The sequence below is a fragment of the Pteropus medius genome, unplaced genomic scaffold, assembly GCF_902729225.1.
Source record: "Pteropus medius unplaced genomic scaffold, Ma_sr-lr_union100, whole genome shotgun sequence".
Classification (NCBI taxonomy): Eukaryota; Metazoa; Chordata; class Mammalia; order Chiroptera; family Pteropodidae; genus Pteropus; species Pteropus medius.
The window spans coordinates 936,916-953,978 of record NW_024343159.1 but is presented as its reverse complement, the minus strand read 5'-3'; the positions used below and the strand labels follow the sequence as shown (position 1 = coordinate 953,978).

General features: G+C 59.8%; 1 protein-coding gene and 1 long non-coding RNA gene across 3 annotated transcripts; both read right to left on the bottom strand.

The window, feature by feature from the left end:
• Positions 1–468: 468 nt before the first annotated feature.
• Positions 469–9,237, bottom strand: HDGF (heparin binding growth factor). Of its 2 annotated transcripts, none has more exons than XM_039867269.1 (6): positions 8,896–9,237; positions 3,309–3,385; positions 3,051–3,189; positions 2,243–2,431; positions 1,862–2,085; positions 469–1,768 (listed from the first exon to the last, which is right to left on the bottom strand). In XM_039867269.1, exons 1-6 carry the CDS (start codon positions 8,980–8,982, stop codon positions 1,762–1,764), a joined length of 723 nt encoding a protein of 240 aa, XP_039723203.1. In that variant the 5' UTR covers positions 8,983–9,237; the 3' UTR covers positions 469–1,761. The 2 variants fall into 2 exon arrangements, with proteins under 2 accessions (XP_039723203.1, XP_039723204.1); XM_039867270.1 differs by lacking the exon at positions 8,896–9,237 and adding an exon at positions 6,821–7,100.
• A 4,967-nt stretch (positions 9,238–14,204) lies between these two features.
• LOC120606123 (uncharacterized) lies at positions 14,205–16,835 on the bottom strand. Its single transcript, XR_005653827.1, has 2 exons — positions 16,738–16,835; positions 14,205–15,577 (listed from the first exon to the last, which is right to left on the bottom strand). It is a non-coding gene; the product is annotated as an uncharacterized LOC120606123 (long non-coding RNA).
• Between the last annotated feature and the right edge of the window lie 228 nt (positions 16,836–17,063).

Here is a 17,063-nt window from a genome sequence, read left to right as displayed (position 1 = left end):
CGCAGCCTTTCCCCTTGGCTCTGGGGAGTCCTGGGAAGGTCCCACCATGTCAACCTCCTCGCCCTGAACGCCAGCCGAGGGGGCCAGGCATCCCTGGCTCTAACCTTCGGGGGCGCGGGTCAAAGTTGTTTACACTGCCGACCCAAGTACCCCCACTTCCATGGCCACCGTGGGCTGTGGCTGATGTTGGTCCTCTCTCACACCCTGCTTCTTGTGCAAGCCTTCTTTACCTTCCCACGTGCTTAATGGGGCAACCTGTGTGAACCGGCAGCTGGACACAAGCAGAATCAACGGAGTGGCTTGTGACTTCCCTCAAGAATTTTGGCTTTCTCAGTCTGGGAAGGGAGGACGGGAGGACAGGACGACGCCCGCCGCCGCAGTCTGACAAGGCGTTGTGGCAATCAGTTGCCTTCCGTCCCCACTTCAGTTAACCAACGCGGCTCCCAAAGAATCAGTCAGAATCCAATGTAGTAATCAACGGGTTTATTTTCCTAGAACTGAAATAGTCTACGGTTCTCAGAGCTAAACTTCCAAAGCTACAGTCAGCAATTTTTCATCAGAGCCCAAGGGAAAGGGGCAAGGGTGAAAGACAAGAGATGAAGAGGCATAGAGACCACTAGAAAGAGGTGGGAGAGGCCACCCATTTCCCTGTCTTCTCAGTGGCTTACAAATTGGATCTGGTGACTACAATGAGGGGACCAGTTGGATGAAAAATGACACCGGAAGGAACACCAAAGCCCCAGCTAGAAAAGGAAAAGTCATCAAGCCCCAAACAGATGGGGAGCCTCCCAGTGCACCTCAGAAATTGGGGCAATAGTGGGGAAGAAGGGAGCAGAGTGGGGGGCACACAAAGGGATAGGGGGTCTTTAAATTTTTTTTAAATTTTCTTTTATTAAAAACATTTCCTAAAAAATGTGTCTTCTCCTTTATGTCTGGGTGACATAGGTGACTGTAGGCTGGCCTTGAGCACTGTGGGGAGAGGGAAGGGGGCAGCTAGGGGTCTCCCCAGGGCATCTGTCTCTGGCCAGAGACCTAAAGGGGGATAGCTCCTCCTCGACACCCCGCCCAGGCTGGGTGGGGCCCCCCCTTCAGATCTCAGCTCCTTGGCCCAAGCATCTGGGAAGCCCCCAAATCTTCTGATGAGTAACTACAACTCCCAGAAGTCCTGGAGTTAGCAAAAGGAAGAATGAGTGCTGTCAATCACAAGGATTTATGAAAGGGAGTCCCTCCCCCACAAGCTGTCCCATTTTCCCTGAATCCAGGCAGCAGGGATAACGGGTCCCGGAGGAAGGGACAGGATCTCAAGAAGATCCCGCCCTCCCACCCCCCACCTGAATTCGCGGGCCCCGGAGCCCACCCTGCTGCTGCTGCTGATTCTCCACCCCTTCCTCCTGGCCCCGATCCCAACCAACCCCACCCGAGGTCCAGAAAGCCTGGGGAAGGGGCAGAGAGGTGTCAGCAGCGGGAGCGGCTGCTCCGGGCCCCGAGAAAAACCCAGGTGGGGAGGGATGTGATGGCCTCATCCCACGGCGAAGACTCAGCCCTGACTCAAATCACAGGGGCGTGGGGACACGGAGGGGAGGGCCGGGCGGCCTGCCCCATCCAGGTCAATCTCCAGGGGCTGGGCTTGGGAGGAGTGAGTGGAGGAGAGCAGCTCGGGGTGGGGAAGGGGTTCCCAGTTTGCAGGCCGTGGCCAGTTCCCCCAGTAGCACCCAGACAGCAGCAGGATCGGGGCGGGGGCTCCTCTTGAAACATTGGTGGCTACAGGCTGCGGGGAGGGTGGGGGGAGAAGGTTAACGGTGGGGCCTCAGCCTGCCCTCGCCCCCGCCAGCGCGGCCCTCCTCTCCGGGCGCCCGCTCACCTCTCGTGGTCTCTGACACCGGGGGCCTCAGCATCCTCCTTCGCAGCCTCTTCGTCCTCTTCCCCCTCTGCCTCCTCGGGAGGCGGCGCCCGGCCGGAGCTGGACTCGGAGGGGGTGCTGTTCTTCTCCCCCTCCGCGGGGAGGGGCCGCTCACCCTCCACCACGGCCACCTCCTTCTCCTCCTCTTCCGGGTCTTCTGACTCTTTGGGGCGTTTCGGGGAGTCCTGGGGAGGATGGGCGAGACGAGGTGGGCTGAGGCTGGGGAGGGCGGACGCCGGCCACCTGCCCGTGCCTCCCCACAGTCCCTCCCCAGCCCGCTGCTGGCTGGCATGTCCCGTGTGCCACGTGCTCAGCGAGGGACTCCCCGGGCGGGGCGGCTACCTCCAGCAGGTCGCCTGCTCTCCTCTTCAGGGCCCCCTTCTCGTTCTTCTCCTTGGTGGGCTCGTCGATGACCAGCTTCCCCTCCTCGTCGCTGCTGCCCTCGGCAGCGAGCCCCTTCTTGTCACCGTCGCCCTCTGCAGCCTCGGGCTCCGGCTCGGGCTCCTCCACGCAGCTCTTTTTCTGGGAGGACTGTGGCGGAGACAGCAGAGGCTGAGTGGCACCCGCAGCGGCCGGGCCGGGCCCCCCCCAGGCCCCCCCCTCGGCCACTCACTCCTTCCTTCTCCCGCCTGCCCCCGCCCCCGCCCAGGTGCCCAGTCTCACAAGTGATTTGAGACCCACCTCTGTCGGATTAGCCCCGGGGTAAACCCACCGGCCGGGCAGGCAGGGCTCTGTGCAGGAGGGGGGAGGGCTGGAGCAGGAGGCAAAACCTGGGGTCAACTTCTCCCCAGGGGAGCTGGGCCCCTCTCCCCCGCCCCCGCCCCCGCCCTCCCACGCCTGGTCCTGCCCGACTCACAGGCACCCCTCCTCCTGAAGCCTTGGGTGAAGAGCTAAGGCAGATCCCCTACCTCCACGCTGGGCCGACACAGGCCTGTCCCCCACTGCCGCCCTCCGTCCTGCTCTGGCTCCTGACCTCACCCGGACCACACAAGCCAGCGGCACTTCGCCCCCGCCCCCGCCCGGGAGGACTACTCTGACAGCCCCGGCGTTTGAGACCGGTCCCGCAGACATCGCGACCCTGCACGGCCCGGGTGCCCGGGCCTCTGGCCACACCTGCTCTCGGGGGGCTTCGAGGCGGCTGGCGGCTCACCTGGTAGCCCGAAGCCTTGACGGTAGGGTTGTTCTCGATCTCCCACAGCCCCTCGCTGAACCCTTTCCTCTTGTTGGGCTTCCCGAACTTCTCCTTGGACTCCTCGTAAGGGAAGAGGTCTTTGGGGCCCAGGAATGCCCTGGGGAGAGAGGCGAGGCTGTGCTCCCGGGCCCCTCACTGCCCCCCAGCTGCACGGCCCATAGCCCCGGTCCCCCGAAGTGCTCCGCCCAGGGCCACCCCACCTCTGCCCCCACTCACGTCTCGTGGGTCCCGAAGAAAAAGACTTGGTATTTGTTGGCTGTCGATTTCACCGCAGCCTCAGGCATCTCGTCAATCTGCGAACAAGACAGGGAGGCGAGCCAGAGTGAGCTGGCATCCCGAGGCCGCAGATGTGGGGCCGGGGCGCTGACCTCTGGGGCACATTTGTGTAGTCAGACGGAGAGAGTCACCAAAGTGGTTTTGGAATCCTGCTTACCAGTGGAACTTCGCTCACACGAGCTGAGACACCAGCGCCCCGTGGGGACCCTGGAGCCCCCCCTTTGCAAAGCAAACGGCATCCGTTCTGCCCTCCGCGTGCCAGATCCGGCCTGTGAGCTCCCCGCCTTTGCCATCTCCCCGGCCCCACCACGGCCAGAGGGGCCTGTCCAAGTGTGGCATTTCCAGGGCCCACCCGTTCACCTTCCCCATATGTCAGGCTCTGAACCCCAACGCTGCTGCCGATGTTTCTATGATCGTGGGCAACCACAGAACCTCTCTGTGCCTCAGTTTCCTTCCTGTGAAGTGGGGAGTCGCTGTGCACTGACTGAGGGTAACGGCTCGTCCTCCCATGGGTGGCCCTTCTGCCCGCTGCTCCTCGGACTGACCCTGCGGCCTCCCAAACTCACTCACTCCACCCTCTGCCCTGCGGCCACTTCCTCCAGAAGGTCCCTTGCCTCTCCCGACCCGGTCAGCTTCCTAGATGAGACTCTCTCGGCACCTCCCCTCCTCAGCGCTCGTCACAACTCTCGACTGCCTGGCTGTCCCGTCCCCACCTGACTGGTGTATGTGTGGACTCTGCCCGCCCTGAAATCAGAGGGCAGCTCTGTTTTCATCCCCAGCACAGTGTCTGACACACAGCAGGTGCACACTAAAGACCGCTGAGCAAACCTCTGAAATAGCTAAAAGCAGACGGCTCTGGTTGAGTGGGAGGGCAAGGCCTCCCATTCCCCGAGGAGCAGCCCCCTCGAGACGTCTGGGGAACACTCTGAAAGCCACCTGCGGTAGTCAAAGTCTCTCACTTTACAGATGAGAAACTGAGGCCCAGAAAAGAGAAGCGATTTGCCCAGAATGACAGAGCAAGTCGGTGAGGGCCAGGCCTCCAGCTAGATCTGGGACTTGGTCCCTGCTCCACGGTCTGGGGGCTGAGTGCCCTGGTGTTGAAGGTGCAGAGGTCTGAGCTCAGGGAAAAGGCGAGGCAGCCACCCAGCCACCCTCTCAGGTCAGGCCCTGGAGGCCCAGGACCGGCTGAGGGGAGACTACAACTCCCAGCAGCACTTGCAGCAGACCCAGCAGCCTGGCTTCCCGCCGGACAGAGGCCAGGTGGCCATGTTGACTGGGGCCCCAGGAGCAGATAGGGACAGGCCAAGGCAGTAATTAACGCACCGAGACAGAGACAGAATGCCTGACTGGGGGCCCGGGGAGCGTGGAAGCTGGGAGGGCGGACGTGAGCTGAGATACACCCAGGAGACGGGGTGGGGCGCTGGGCACCAATCTGAGGGGCATCTGGCTCCAGACCTGGAGTCTTCAGGCTCCTGGGCACCTCCCCCGCTTGCCCTGTGGCCTCTGGGGATAGAGGTCCAGCCCCTCCCCCCAAGAAGGCCGGTACCAACTGGGCCCTCCCCAGGACCAGGAGACACGGGGCTGAGTGCTGGGGGTGGGAAGGCACACTGTCCCCCCCAAACTGGATCTCCATTGCCATGACAACCCAACCCCGCCCCCAGGGCCACTCAGCAAACAGGAATGTGACCACTCCTCCCCCAGGCCCTCTCTCCGGATTGAGGAGGAGGGGACACTGACACACACCCCACCCCCAAGCCTGGAGTCTGGCACCTGAGTCCCTGGCTGTGCGAGAAAGCACGGCTGGAGCTGGAGGGCCTGGGCCCTTCTGAGAAGCCCGACCTGAAGTGGGGGCTGAGGGGCAGTCAGTCCTGGGCCAGAACACCTGGGTCCAGTTGCCAGCTAACCCCCCACCCTCTTCTTAGGAGTGGGGGACGTAAGAAACAAGATGAAAGCCTCCAGGGCTCAGAGGTCTCGGGGAAGCCTGCCCTGGGCCTCCGGGTGGGTCTCTGCACGAGGCGCGGGCAGAGCGGGGTCTAAGCACAGTGGGCACACTGGACCCCGCATTTCCAGTGCCCACACCTGAAGCCGGGGCAGGGAACGTGCGATGAGGGGGAAACTGAGGCTCAGGAGAGGGGCGGGGTGAGCGAGGGTCTCTCCAGGAGCCACAGCAAAGCAGCTGGCGCCCACCGGCCTTTTCCTCAGGGAGGTAGCTGACCAGTGTGACAGAGGACCCAGGAGGCCACCAGCTGCCCAGCCTCAGGGGTGGGGGAGAAACAGAAGAATGGATGGGAATTAAAAATAGACAGAACACAACACGCCCGAGAGACCCGCCCTGCCGGCCTCCTGCCAGATAAAGGGGGGGCCCGGAGAGCGGGAGGCCGGGGCGCACTGGCATGTACCCCAAAGTGCAGGCACCTGTGGGGGAGGGGCCGTGAGAGGTGTGCTCTTCCCACTTAAGGGACTCCCAGCACCTCATCCCGAAAGGGGAGAGGAGCCCCTGTGCAGTAGACCCTCCATCCTTCGGGTACAAAGGAAACGTCTTTCCTGCATCTGGAAGCGAAGGGCTGACCCTCCTAGACCCAGCAGATGACAGCAGGTCTCGGGGAGGCCTGCACCCCAAAACAGACATGTCTCCCAGGCGGTGCCTTCATATCCAGGCTGACTCAGAACAAGTGAGTCAAGGCTAAGTGGGTCAGGGTGGGGCCAGATGAGCACCAAGGACCCCACTGCAGCCCCTCACTGGCCCAAGGGCAGAGGGGGCTCCGCTACTTGTCAGCCATCCCAGGACCCCCCGGCAGGTTACTTCCCCTCCGGGCCCGGCCCACCCACTCCCTCTGCAACTGCCCAGCTCCGTCAGAAGGGCCCGAGCACGAATTCCTGTCCTCCCAGGGCCCGTGGACACGCAGAAGGTTCTGAAGGTCCCACGGGAGGGATGGGGGGGGGATAGGACCAAACACCTCTGTCCCAGCCTCAGACCAAATCCAGGCCTGGGGTGGCCTGCCCAGCTCAGAGGAAGGCAGCAGGGAAGGCCAAGCCCACATGGCCCGCCAGCCAGGGTTCTGACCACCACACCCAGGGCCCAGGCCCCACCTGACCCAGGATCCGGAAAATCTGGGGCAGGAGACGGTTGGGGCCGGGAAAGTGTGGCAAACCCAGCAGGCAAAGGCAAGGTGGTGCCTGGGAGTGGGGGAGGGGCAGAGGGAGGACAGATGGGTGAGGCCCTCTGGCCGCTCAGGTTTTCTGGGACCAGACTTTCTGGGCCCATGAAGCAGGAAGGGAGAGAGGAAGGAACCAAGAAAAATCCCTGAGTCTTGGAGGTTAATTGTTAAGTGCCTGGAGACCCCCCAGGAAGTCAGGCAGGAGGAAAGGGGAAGGTTAGCAGCGGAGCCACCCTGCCAGGCAGGTCGGCCCACCACGTGGCCCCTCTAGCTGGGCTCCCCGCAGCATCTCACCCCGAGTCAGCTGCGGGAGGCCCCGTCTCCTCCTCCACCTCAGGAGGGGCCGGGCTGCTACTCCAGAAACTAAGACCCATCCACGGGGTGGTGAGGAGGCTCCAATCTGCCTGTCCTTTTGGTGGTCAAGGGGGATGCGTGTCGGAGATAAGCGCCTTGGGCGTACAGCTCCCCCAGCTGTGACAGAGCACACATGGCGGGGCCCCAGCCTTGGGATCCCATCCGTGGCTCTCCCCAGCCCTAACTTTATCTAAAGGGTCCAGGCCTCCACATCGGAAGAGACTCAGCCTCCTGTCCCACCCCCTGCCCTGGAGGACAGTGGGAAGAGACAAAATGGATGGCCTCCCCAGTCCCAGGCACTGCCCTCACTCCAAAGGCCACCAAAACCTCGAGGGCTTCTCACAGGGCCCAGGTAGGCCCATCTGTGTCTGTGCCCTGCCTTCCATGATGCCTACAGGGTTCTCTGCAGCCCACAGCCAGCTGACCGCCCCCCCCCACACACCTTAGCCCAGCTTCTGGACTTTGTCCCACCCCAGGAGGCAGGAGCGGTGAAGACCTGGGTTCAGTTCTTGGCCTGCCCACCAGGGCCTTGGCATCCAGGCCAAGATGCCAGTTGGATCAAAGGTGGAGGGTAAAGTACATGAGTGTTCAGTGTCCCGCTCCACGCACATGTGTGCACAAAGCTGCCGTGGCTGCCGCCTCACGTGGCCTCCCCCAGACCCCGAGGAGGAGGCCCTGGAAGCCGGAGGCCCTGCTCCTCTGTACTGTCCTCTCATCCCAGGGGCCAGGCGTCCAGAAGTTTCAGGGACCCGGGAGGTCAAGGCATATGGGGTCAGGCATACTCCTCAGGAGGGGGGACAGATTGAGGAAGAATCCCCAGGGCTTTCTCAGAGTGGCCCCAAAGTGGGCCTGACACTGAACAGACCCCACGGGAGCCTGGGGCGACCTCCTAAGTTCACAATAGGGTCTGGGCCAGAGACTCGGCTCCACCAAGAGCAGCCCAAAGCCCTCAGGCGCCTGCCGTCCAGCCCTCTGCCTCTGGCTTTCACGGGGCAGGAGTCTCACGCTCCAGGCGCCCAACACCAGGCCTCCCCACACCGCAGTGCGCCCCGTGACACCCCCAAACTCCTCCAGCACCCTTTGGGTCCCTCCCCTCCTTCCTTCACCTGTCTCGGTAGGGGAGACAAGACTAGACGCCAGGCCGGACCTCTGGGCCCCACCCTCCCACCTGGCCAGGTGCTAGAAGGGGGGAGGGGCCCTCATAGTGGCGGGCAGATCAACCACATGGCGGACGGGGCCTTTCTGGCGGGAGAGGCTCATATCTGGGGGGGGAGGGGTGGAGAAGAAAGTCGGGCTCCCCCCGCCCCCACTCACAGGCAGTCTGGAATGGACTTCCCAGTCCCGCGGGGGCCCTGCCACCCTCAGCCCCATATGTGAGTTGCCAGCATATGGAGGTATATTTCCGTGGGGCTGAGGAGTGAGGAAGGTTCTGGCGGATGATTTCCGAGCCAGGCAGATCCCTCGTACGCCGCCCCCGGCCATCCCGCGACCCTCCCAACTTCGGACGTCTCACGGGCGCCCGGGACCAAAGTTTTCCAGAAGCGCTCTCCGCCTCTATGCTTCGCGGGGCTGGGATCCTCCGTTAACCATTTAGTCCAGGGAGGAGTTAGAGCTGGGGCAACAATCAATGAATAAACGGGGTCTCTAAGGGGTCCTGGAGGGGGTGGCGGTGGCGCCCCGCGGTGGGTGGGCGGAGTCGCACGGCTGGCCCGAACCCGGGCAGCGGGCCCGAAACCCGGGAGTGTGGGGGCTGGGGGCGGAACTGAGCACGCGGAGCCGGGCGGGGAAGCGACCCGCGCCCTCGGGTCCCCACGCCGCGCACACGCCGCCGTTCGCCGCCCCCACCCCGCCGCCTCCCCCATTATGTAACCGGCGGGGGGGCTTGGCGGGACCCCGGACGGAGTCGGGGGGTCAGACGCCCCCGCCCCCACCCCGCCGCGCGGAGCGCTGCGCCCTCCCGGGTGTTATGCAACCCAAGCCCGGAGGGGGATCGGGCGGCGGGCCGCACTGCTCACCCGGGCCGGCCAGTGTGGGTAGCCCTTCATCTTGGCGAACACCAGGTCCCCGCATTTGTACTCCTTCTGCCGGTTGGATCGCGACATGGCGGGGCTCCGGGCGCCCCGAGCTCCGCGCCGGGCCGGGAGGCGCGAGCCCAAGTTGGCGCGTGCGGCGGTGGCGGCGCCGCTCCGCTCCGGCCCTCGCGCGGCCCCTGCCTCGATGGCGGCCCCCGGCCCGGGCTCCGGCGCGGCCACGGCGTCTCCCCGCGCGCCGCACGGACGGGGCGGGCGCCGATCGGGTGCGCGCTCGTGCGGTTGTTTGTGTTTGAAATTCAATTGCTCCCTCCTCTGCGCTAGGCCTCTTCCTCCACCCCCCGCCCGGTCCCCACTCCCGCGCCCTCCTCCCCGCCCCACTCCGCCTCCTCCGCTCCGCGCCCCCGCCCGCCGCGGTTCGATGCGCGCGGCGTCCGCACGCGGGGCCTGCCGCCGCCCGACGCCCAACCCGGAGCCGCCTGGCGGCGCGCGGCGACACAGGCGCGCGGAGCCGATCGCCGAGCGCGCCGAGCGGGCTTTGTGTGCCCGCTGTCGGTGGGTGCCCGCCCGGCGGGAGGAGCCGGCGCCCGGCTGGACGGAGCGGCCTGGCGCCCCTCCCCCGGCCGCTCGCCGCCGCGGCCTCCGCGCGGTCCCGCGGCGACGTCTGCCGGCAGTGTGACTCCCTGCCCTCTGCTCCCTCCCAGTCCGCGGGCGTGTGCCCGGCGCCCGCCGAGCTGGGCAGCGCGCGCCGGGCGGCGGGGCGAGGGTGGGCGCCGGGCCGCGGAGCGCAGAGGTGCGCCTTGGACCTCCGCGCGCTTAGTCAGCGGGGTGGCCCTGGAAACGTCGGGGACTTGCGCCCCACGACGGCCTTTGTTGAGGAGGAACGGCCAGGAGGTGGCCGAGGGGTCGTGGCACAGAGTGGCCACGCTCCGCGTGCGTTAGAGCTGCCGAGAGAGCTGGGCTGGGCGCAGGTGGGCTGTCCTCGTGGGGAGAGACGGGAGGGTGCCCGTCGATTCCCAAGTCGTCTGTGAACCGAAGACCAGCCGCCAGGCACTGCTTCTCTTGGGAGCGGGAGTGGGAGAGAGTCTGGGAAAGCTTCGTGCTGGGTCTTAAAGAACGAGTGTCATTTTACTGGATTCCAGAGGCCACATTTTAGCTTTGGTTACATGTTACGGAGTGACAGGGTCAAAGCTTAAACTTAGGTCTCTTCCCACTGAGCCAGACAAGACTCCTGTAATTATGTCACTGCTCTGTTGTCACCATATGGGTCTCGGGTTTGCCCAGATTCCAGACATAGACGCATACGGTGTCTTAGAAATAAGGTGTTTGAATCTTACGTTATAACATGTCCGGATCCCTAAAATTTTGCAACAAAATAGTCCAGGTTTGAATAGGTAAAATGCGTGGGTGTTTCTCCCCCATGCCTTCCCTGGTCCTCCCTCTAGGCCTCAGAAGTCTGGCTACAAGACAGTGCGGGGTGTAGGTGAGGTGGAGTCCACATCCTACCCCACTGCTCAGAATCCTAGAAGCCCCGGAACTTTTCCCAGCCTCAGTTTCCTCAACTGTAAGATGGGACTTCACCGCCGCGCCAGTGCGGGAGCACAGAGCGGCTGCTTGTCGTCGGTGGAGGCCTGTGGTCTTAGCCCTTCGTACTGGTGCCTCTGGCCATGGCAGTGTACTTTATGGGGTTTGCCTTTGTTACAGGGCACCCAGCTCACTCCCCCTTGCGAGAGGAGTCCCTCTGGCCCCGTCCACAGGCCACTCCTACGGGACACTCCACAAGGTCCCGGTGCAAGAGAAGCCCAGGTGCCTTCAGCCTGACTCGTCAGTTTTTTAATAGCAAATTCTAACTCCTTGCGACAGAACGGCCGGATTCCAGCTGGGGCTTGCAGCACCCCCAACTCTGAAACGCGGTCGGCACAGCGGTCCAGATTCTGTCCGAGGAACGCTTTTCTTTGCTGTCTTTATGGTTAGGACTCTTGTCACAAGTTCTTAAAGACGTGTCAGTACGTCCAGCGTCACAGTAGGTTTCCTTTACGCGACGAGGCCAGTATTATAAATAGGCCATTTCAGTGCAACAAACATTTTTAAACTATTTTCCAATTCGGCACACCCCAGTTTAGTTGAAACCGAGAGTCCTATCCGTTTCTCCACTCTGTAGCTGTCCTAATGTCCTGTTTGGAGGTGGCGGCGAGGTTTCTAAATTCTCTGCAACCGCTCCGGGGCCTGACCCAGCCCACCATGGAGATGCTGCCTGCAGTAACCCAGCGAGGGCTCGCTTTGTTGCCATAATCTCCCAGGCCTCGGTTGCAATTTAATACCCAAGTTCTCCTTACAATAACATCAGCCACCTCACAGCTGCCCTAACAACAGAGCCGAGAGCTGCAGAGGGTCAGTTACACGGGCAGGTGGGCATAAGCCTGCTTCCCTTGGGATCCAGGACTAACTTAGTGCCATGAAACGAATCAACTGGGAATCGCCTTAAAAAGCAGATTCGAGGTTCAGTAGGTTTAGGGTGTCTGCATTTCTAACAAGCCGCAAGGTGCTGTTGCTGCTTTAAACCACCGTCTGAGCCTTATGATCTGGAACATCCAGGTCACAGGCCCCCAGACTGCCAGCCCGGCGAGGAGCCAGGCCAGTTGGAGGAGGCTGGGTTGCGCTTGCTTCTCCATTTGTGGGGTGGGTTCAGGAAAGAAGTTGGGGGACTTGGGGCCCCAGAGCAGAGGAGACTTGCGGGTGCAGATCTGAAGCAAGTCTGGAGGAGCAAGGTCAAGGGAGACGGGGGCGGCCTAGTCTGTCCATAAGGCAAGGGGGGAGGGGGTGGTGTGCTACTGGCAGCAGCAGGGGAAGCGCATGGTGAGTGTCCAGTGTGGCCTAGTGGCAACAACCTGGGTTTGCACGTCAGGAGACCTGGGTTTGAATCTCACTTTTTGCGAATGATGTCATTAGAATTTCTAAACGACGTTCACCCACTGAAATGGGAATCTAAACAGCTGCCTGGGGGTGGGTGCCATGTGTAAAGGGCGCGGCCTGTGTGGGGGCCACCCTGCTCCTCGGGTTCAAGGGGATGCCAGTGCCCTCCCTTTAAACTCCTGAGAGAGTCCCCAAGAGACTGGAGGGGTTTGGCCCCGGCCCGCAGTGCTGGGCAACCCGTTCCCATCACCACTTCCTGGCCCCCAGTTACCCCGACTGGAAAACGGAGGAGGATGTGTCGTTCAGACCAGTGGTTTTCAAAACTGCGTCGTCTCTTGTGCTCCTTCCCACGCGTGCCACCAAGATATGACAGCAGCCATGCGTTTGTGCTTTCGGAGGAGTCAGAGCCAGCAGGGTCTGAGCACCCGCCACCAACACTGTCACTCGAGGAAAGCTACTCAGCTGCCCCTAGGCTAAGTTTTCCTGTCTGGAAAACGGGGTCCCGGGGAGGAATGACAACAAAAGCGTTTAAAGTGCTTTGAACAGAGCCCAGGACAACGTGCGTGCTACACAGACTGGCTATCACCGCGTCTGCCAGATTTCGAGAGACGCGTAGTTTGAGAAGATGGGTTCCTTTGCCAGCACTGTGCCCTGGGAGGTGGCATCTCTGTGGTGGGTGCGGGTGGCTCCCGGGCCTCAGGAGCCCGCTCACCTGGCTGGGCTTGTGTCCCGCCTCCCCCGCTCACCAGCCCTGCGGCCTGCTGCAGGTCGCTCAACCTTTCTAAGTCTGTTTTCTCATCTGTGAGCAGGGTGTTGATAAATCGGTTAATACACGTGACATGTGTAACAGATCCCTAGCGGGTACAGTTGGCTTCTGTGTATTCACTATTAGCTGTTAGTGTAGTAATATTAGCTGTTTTCTTTAAAACGCTTATGTTTGATATCTCTTCTATATGTATAGTAGTCATAATAAAATTATTTTTTAAAAAGGGTTTTTTTTTTTTAAGTGAGAATCATTGGAGTCCTTCTCTAAGGCTGTATACTGTATGTGGACTACTTAAATTTAAATTGGTTAAAATTAAATAAAATTCAATATTCGGTTCCTCAGTCATGCTGGCCACATGTCAAGTGTTTGGTGGCTTCTAGCTTCATGTGGCTGGTGGTTACAGAATGGACAGGCTACTGAGAACTTCCCATTGTCACGAGATCCTCCCAGGCGGCAGTGCCCCGAGGCACTGGCTGGCTCGAAGAAGCTGGAATCCCTCGAAGAATTTAAAGAAGACGAGGCCTGGGCGGGCCCGCAGAGTTTAGATGTAACTGGCTGAGAGTGGAAGCCATTGGGGGTTCAGGTGGGAGAGAAACGAGCAGAGGTGAACCTCTAGAAGCTTCATCGGGCAGCTGCACGGACCGCCGTGGAGGGGCCTGGAATTGCCAGGTCTGGGCGCAGGGGTGGTCCCTGTGGAGAGAAGCTGTCTCTTCCGCCCTCCCAGGGATGGCGGGGGTCCCTCAGGGGAGAGACCTACAGGGCAGGAAGGGCACAGCACCCTGGAGGTCCGGGAGACTCAGGTGGCTGTTTAAATTTAGAAGGAAAAGAAGATAATCTAATGAAAAGTCATCTCTATGTCACCCCCGTCCCTTAGCCACCCTGATTTTCTGCCTGGAGGCAAAAATATTACTAATTTTCTATGTATTCTTCCAGTGATAATTTTCAAGCTAATGCAGAGCTATTATTTTCTCCTTTACACAAATCAGAGCATCCCACATGTACCATTCTGTACTTTAAGCTAACACGGTACCTTCCACATCCGTCCACCGTGGCCCGCCCCGTTCATTTTGAATGCTGTATAATAGTCCACAGCATTATTCTGTCATAAATTGTTACCCGGTCCCCCGTGGGGGGCAGGGGCATTTAGGTGGTTTCTTTTGCTCACACCAGCGAAGCCGCAGTGAGTGATACTGTACGCATCTCATCTCATTCAGCTGGGAGGCGCTCGCCATTTTTTCTCTCCAGTTTGCAGGATGAAAAAGCTGTTCACAGTGACATTATTTGCAGGAGTTTGCGGACAAGTAGTTCCCGAAGTCACCTGGCCGCTTACAGACGGGTGCTGAGGCTGGATGAGGAGCCCACCATTCTGTCCAGCCAGCAAACCCAGGTCTGTCTGCTTTCCCCTTGGTCCCTGGGGCTTGACGGAATGAGGCCTGAGGCATCGCTAGGTGCGTGCCAGGCCGGGGCCAGTGCGGGCGTGGCGGTAGGCCTGAGGGGAATAAGGTCTCCAGCCCTGGAGGCTGACACACCCTGGCCCTGCCGACTTCGCTGTTCCATTTTGAAAGCCGCTGGTTTTCTCCAAATTCCATGCTCTGCCCTCTCTCCTTTCTTACTATTTTTTTTTTGGTATGTTTACATACTTTTTGAAAGTACACAAGCGAACCGACAAGATTATGCCAAGACTATGTAAAGAACACTTACAAATCAATAATGAAAAGGACAACCCCATAAAAAAATGGGCAAAATACACGAACAAGAGTTTCGTATAAGAAAAAAGTACCAATGGCCAATACGCACGTGCGGGGACACTCGGTCTCGTTAGTGATCAGCAGAACTCAAACGATCATGGTCAGAAGCCACGTAGACGCGTTCCATAGGCAAAAATGTAGACGTCCCACAGCACCAGACAGTGGAAAGCTGTGGACAGTCACTTACCCATCGCTTGGTTTCTTCTTTTTATTATTTATTATATTTTCTTTGTTTTTTTAATTCCTACTTATACGTTGTTTTGGAACTCAGATTGGCAGCAAGTTGTTAGGTCTGACGCCCACAGACCCGCTGGCCCGTGACCTCCACTCCTAAGAGGGGAGACGAGCCTCGCAGGTTTGTCCGTGACAGCGACGACCCAGCAACAGCTCAAGTGTCCTCCCACCTGATCGGTGGTTTGGCTCCGTGTTTAGTTCCGGGCTGGAAACGGTTTCCTTTCCCATTTTTGAAGGCCTTGCTACCTTGTCTTCTGGCTCAGTGTGGCTGGTACAAAGTGTCAGGCCAAATGTCCTGAACCATTCTGAGAGGTGTTCCTTTTCCTTGGGGGCTTTTAAGATCGTCTCTGGCTCTCTCTCTCCAGTGTTCTGAAATCTCATGATAGTTGGCTGCCTGTTTTTCTCCACCACGTTGAGCAGTCGGTGGGCCCTTTCGATCTGAAAATCTTGTCCCTCAGTCCTGGGAAGTTTTCCGTCATCGTTCCTGTGAAGATTTCCTTCTCTGTTTTCCTGTTCTTCCCCCCGCCCAGAACTCTTATTATTTAGATATTTCTGAGCTGATTCTTTGATTTTGTTAACTTTTCCAACTCTTCTAGTGTGAATTTTATTTACGCTCATATATTTATGTTTCGAGAGCTCTTCTTTTATTTCTGCCTGTTCCTTTTTAACGGCATTATGTTCTCGTTTCACGTATACACTATTTTCTCTTGCTTATCTGAGAAAATTATTGATAGGCTTTTAAAGTTCTCTTCTCCCTGCAACTTCTATATTTTTGTTTATTTGTTTTTGTGTTCTGTCTCTATTGCTCATGTCGGAGGCTTTCCTCAATACACAATCCTTGGTGCCTGCTTACGATTAAGCGTGAGGGACTAAAAAGCCGTCTTGTACCTTGGGACATGTGGTTGGGGCTGGAATCCCTGGTATCGGACTCCGTGGGTCTTTCGTCTTGGGCTGAGCAGACATCCCCAACATCCGGGCTGGAGGGTAAACGCCACTGGCCAGTCTTCTGGAAGAGACAGGGCCGGGGGCTCTGTATTCCACGTGCGGATTGCTTAAATCCCCGATTTCTGTGCACTGCCTCTGTCTAGTTTTCCCCATAGTAGAAACCCTCTGTTTTATTCTTGTATGGGGTGGGGAGTGCAGGGTGGTTTCTGGGGTGAGGCGGTTTCCGGCCAGCAGGAAGTGGAGGACGGAGGGGACATAGCTGTTTCTTACACAGCTTTGAACCAGTCCTCATTTGTGTGCCCTTCCCTTCTCATTCACTTCCAGAGGCACCCGAAAGTTTAAGAACTGATATGTGGGGACGTGCCCTGGGCACCCAGAGCAGGGAACAAACAGATCAAAATGGGGCTTCACGGAGGCGGCACCTGAGTTCATCTGTGGAGGCAGGGTGAGGTTTGGACACATGGAGCGGGGCAGAGGAGGGGGCCCTATCAGGCTTGTCTGGTGGAAGAGTCAAGCCTGGGCCTGTCACTGGCCTTTCTGTTGATGCCACCATCATTGTCCCCCTCGTCACCCTATCTGTCTTCCTTTTTAGCCTCCTTCCCAAATCTGAGCAGTCCTCAGCTGAGCTCAGTAGGGCCTTTTGCTCTCTGGGAGCAGGGAGGGGGTGCCCACACAGAGGTGAGGTAGCCTGTAAAGGACACACAAAGGCAGATCTGACAAGCAGAGGGCACCCAGTCACAGGCAGACAGGAAGGGGCGAATACAGGTAAAAAAGGACATAGAGTCACAGTTGGACAGGGAAAGACAGACTCATGGGCAGACATGTATGAGCTGGAGAAGGACAAGTAAACACGGGTAGATATAAAGGGCATACGCAAAGGCCAGACAGACACCAGCCACAGACAGAGCTGGATCCCGAGGACACATGCAGATGGACAGGTGGCAGGCACAGCAGATAGGGATGGACGCAGGTGATGCCCCAGGTCTGTGAAAGGGACTGGGAGGAAGCGATTAACCTCCAGTACCCGGCTCTGCCTTCCGGGGCCCTGACCACCTTTGTCTCACTGGTCGCCGCTAAGGGAAGCTGGGCGCCTGGCTGGGAGCTAGGTGTGCTCCATGATGTGCACCCTGGTCCAGGCAGGGAGCGCACCTCCTGTCTCTTAAGTCACATACATATCAGCTCTACATATTAGGTCCGAAGCCTCGCGGCCCAGTTCCGTACAGGTGTGTCGGGCCCTGGCGCTTGGGGGCTCCTTCCCTTCAACGCCGGGCTTCGGTCGACTCGGGAGCTTCACCTGGTGGTTTCCACGTCACTGTGCCTTTAAGCTACGCCACCCCCCCACCCCCCACCCCCTCGCATTCCGCCTCCTTCCCAGACTCCCTCTCGTTCCCGACGGCCCTTGCAGTTTCTAGGAGCCCTACATCTCCCACAAGCCTTAGCGCCCGAGAGGCTCCTCCGGGGGAACTTCAAGTACCGAGAGGACCTCGCGGCCGCCTCCGCGCTGCCGCGGTGGCCGCTGGGGCGTGTAGTCGCCTAGGACTCGTCAG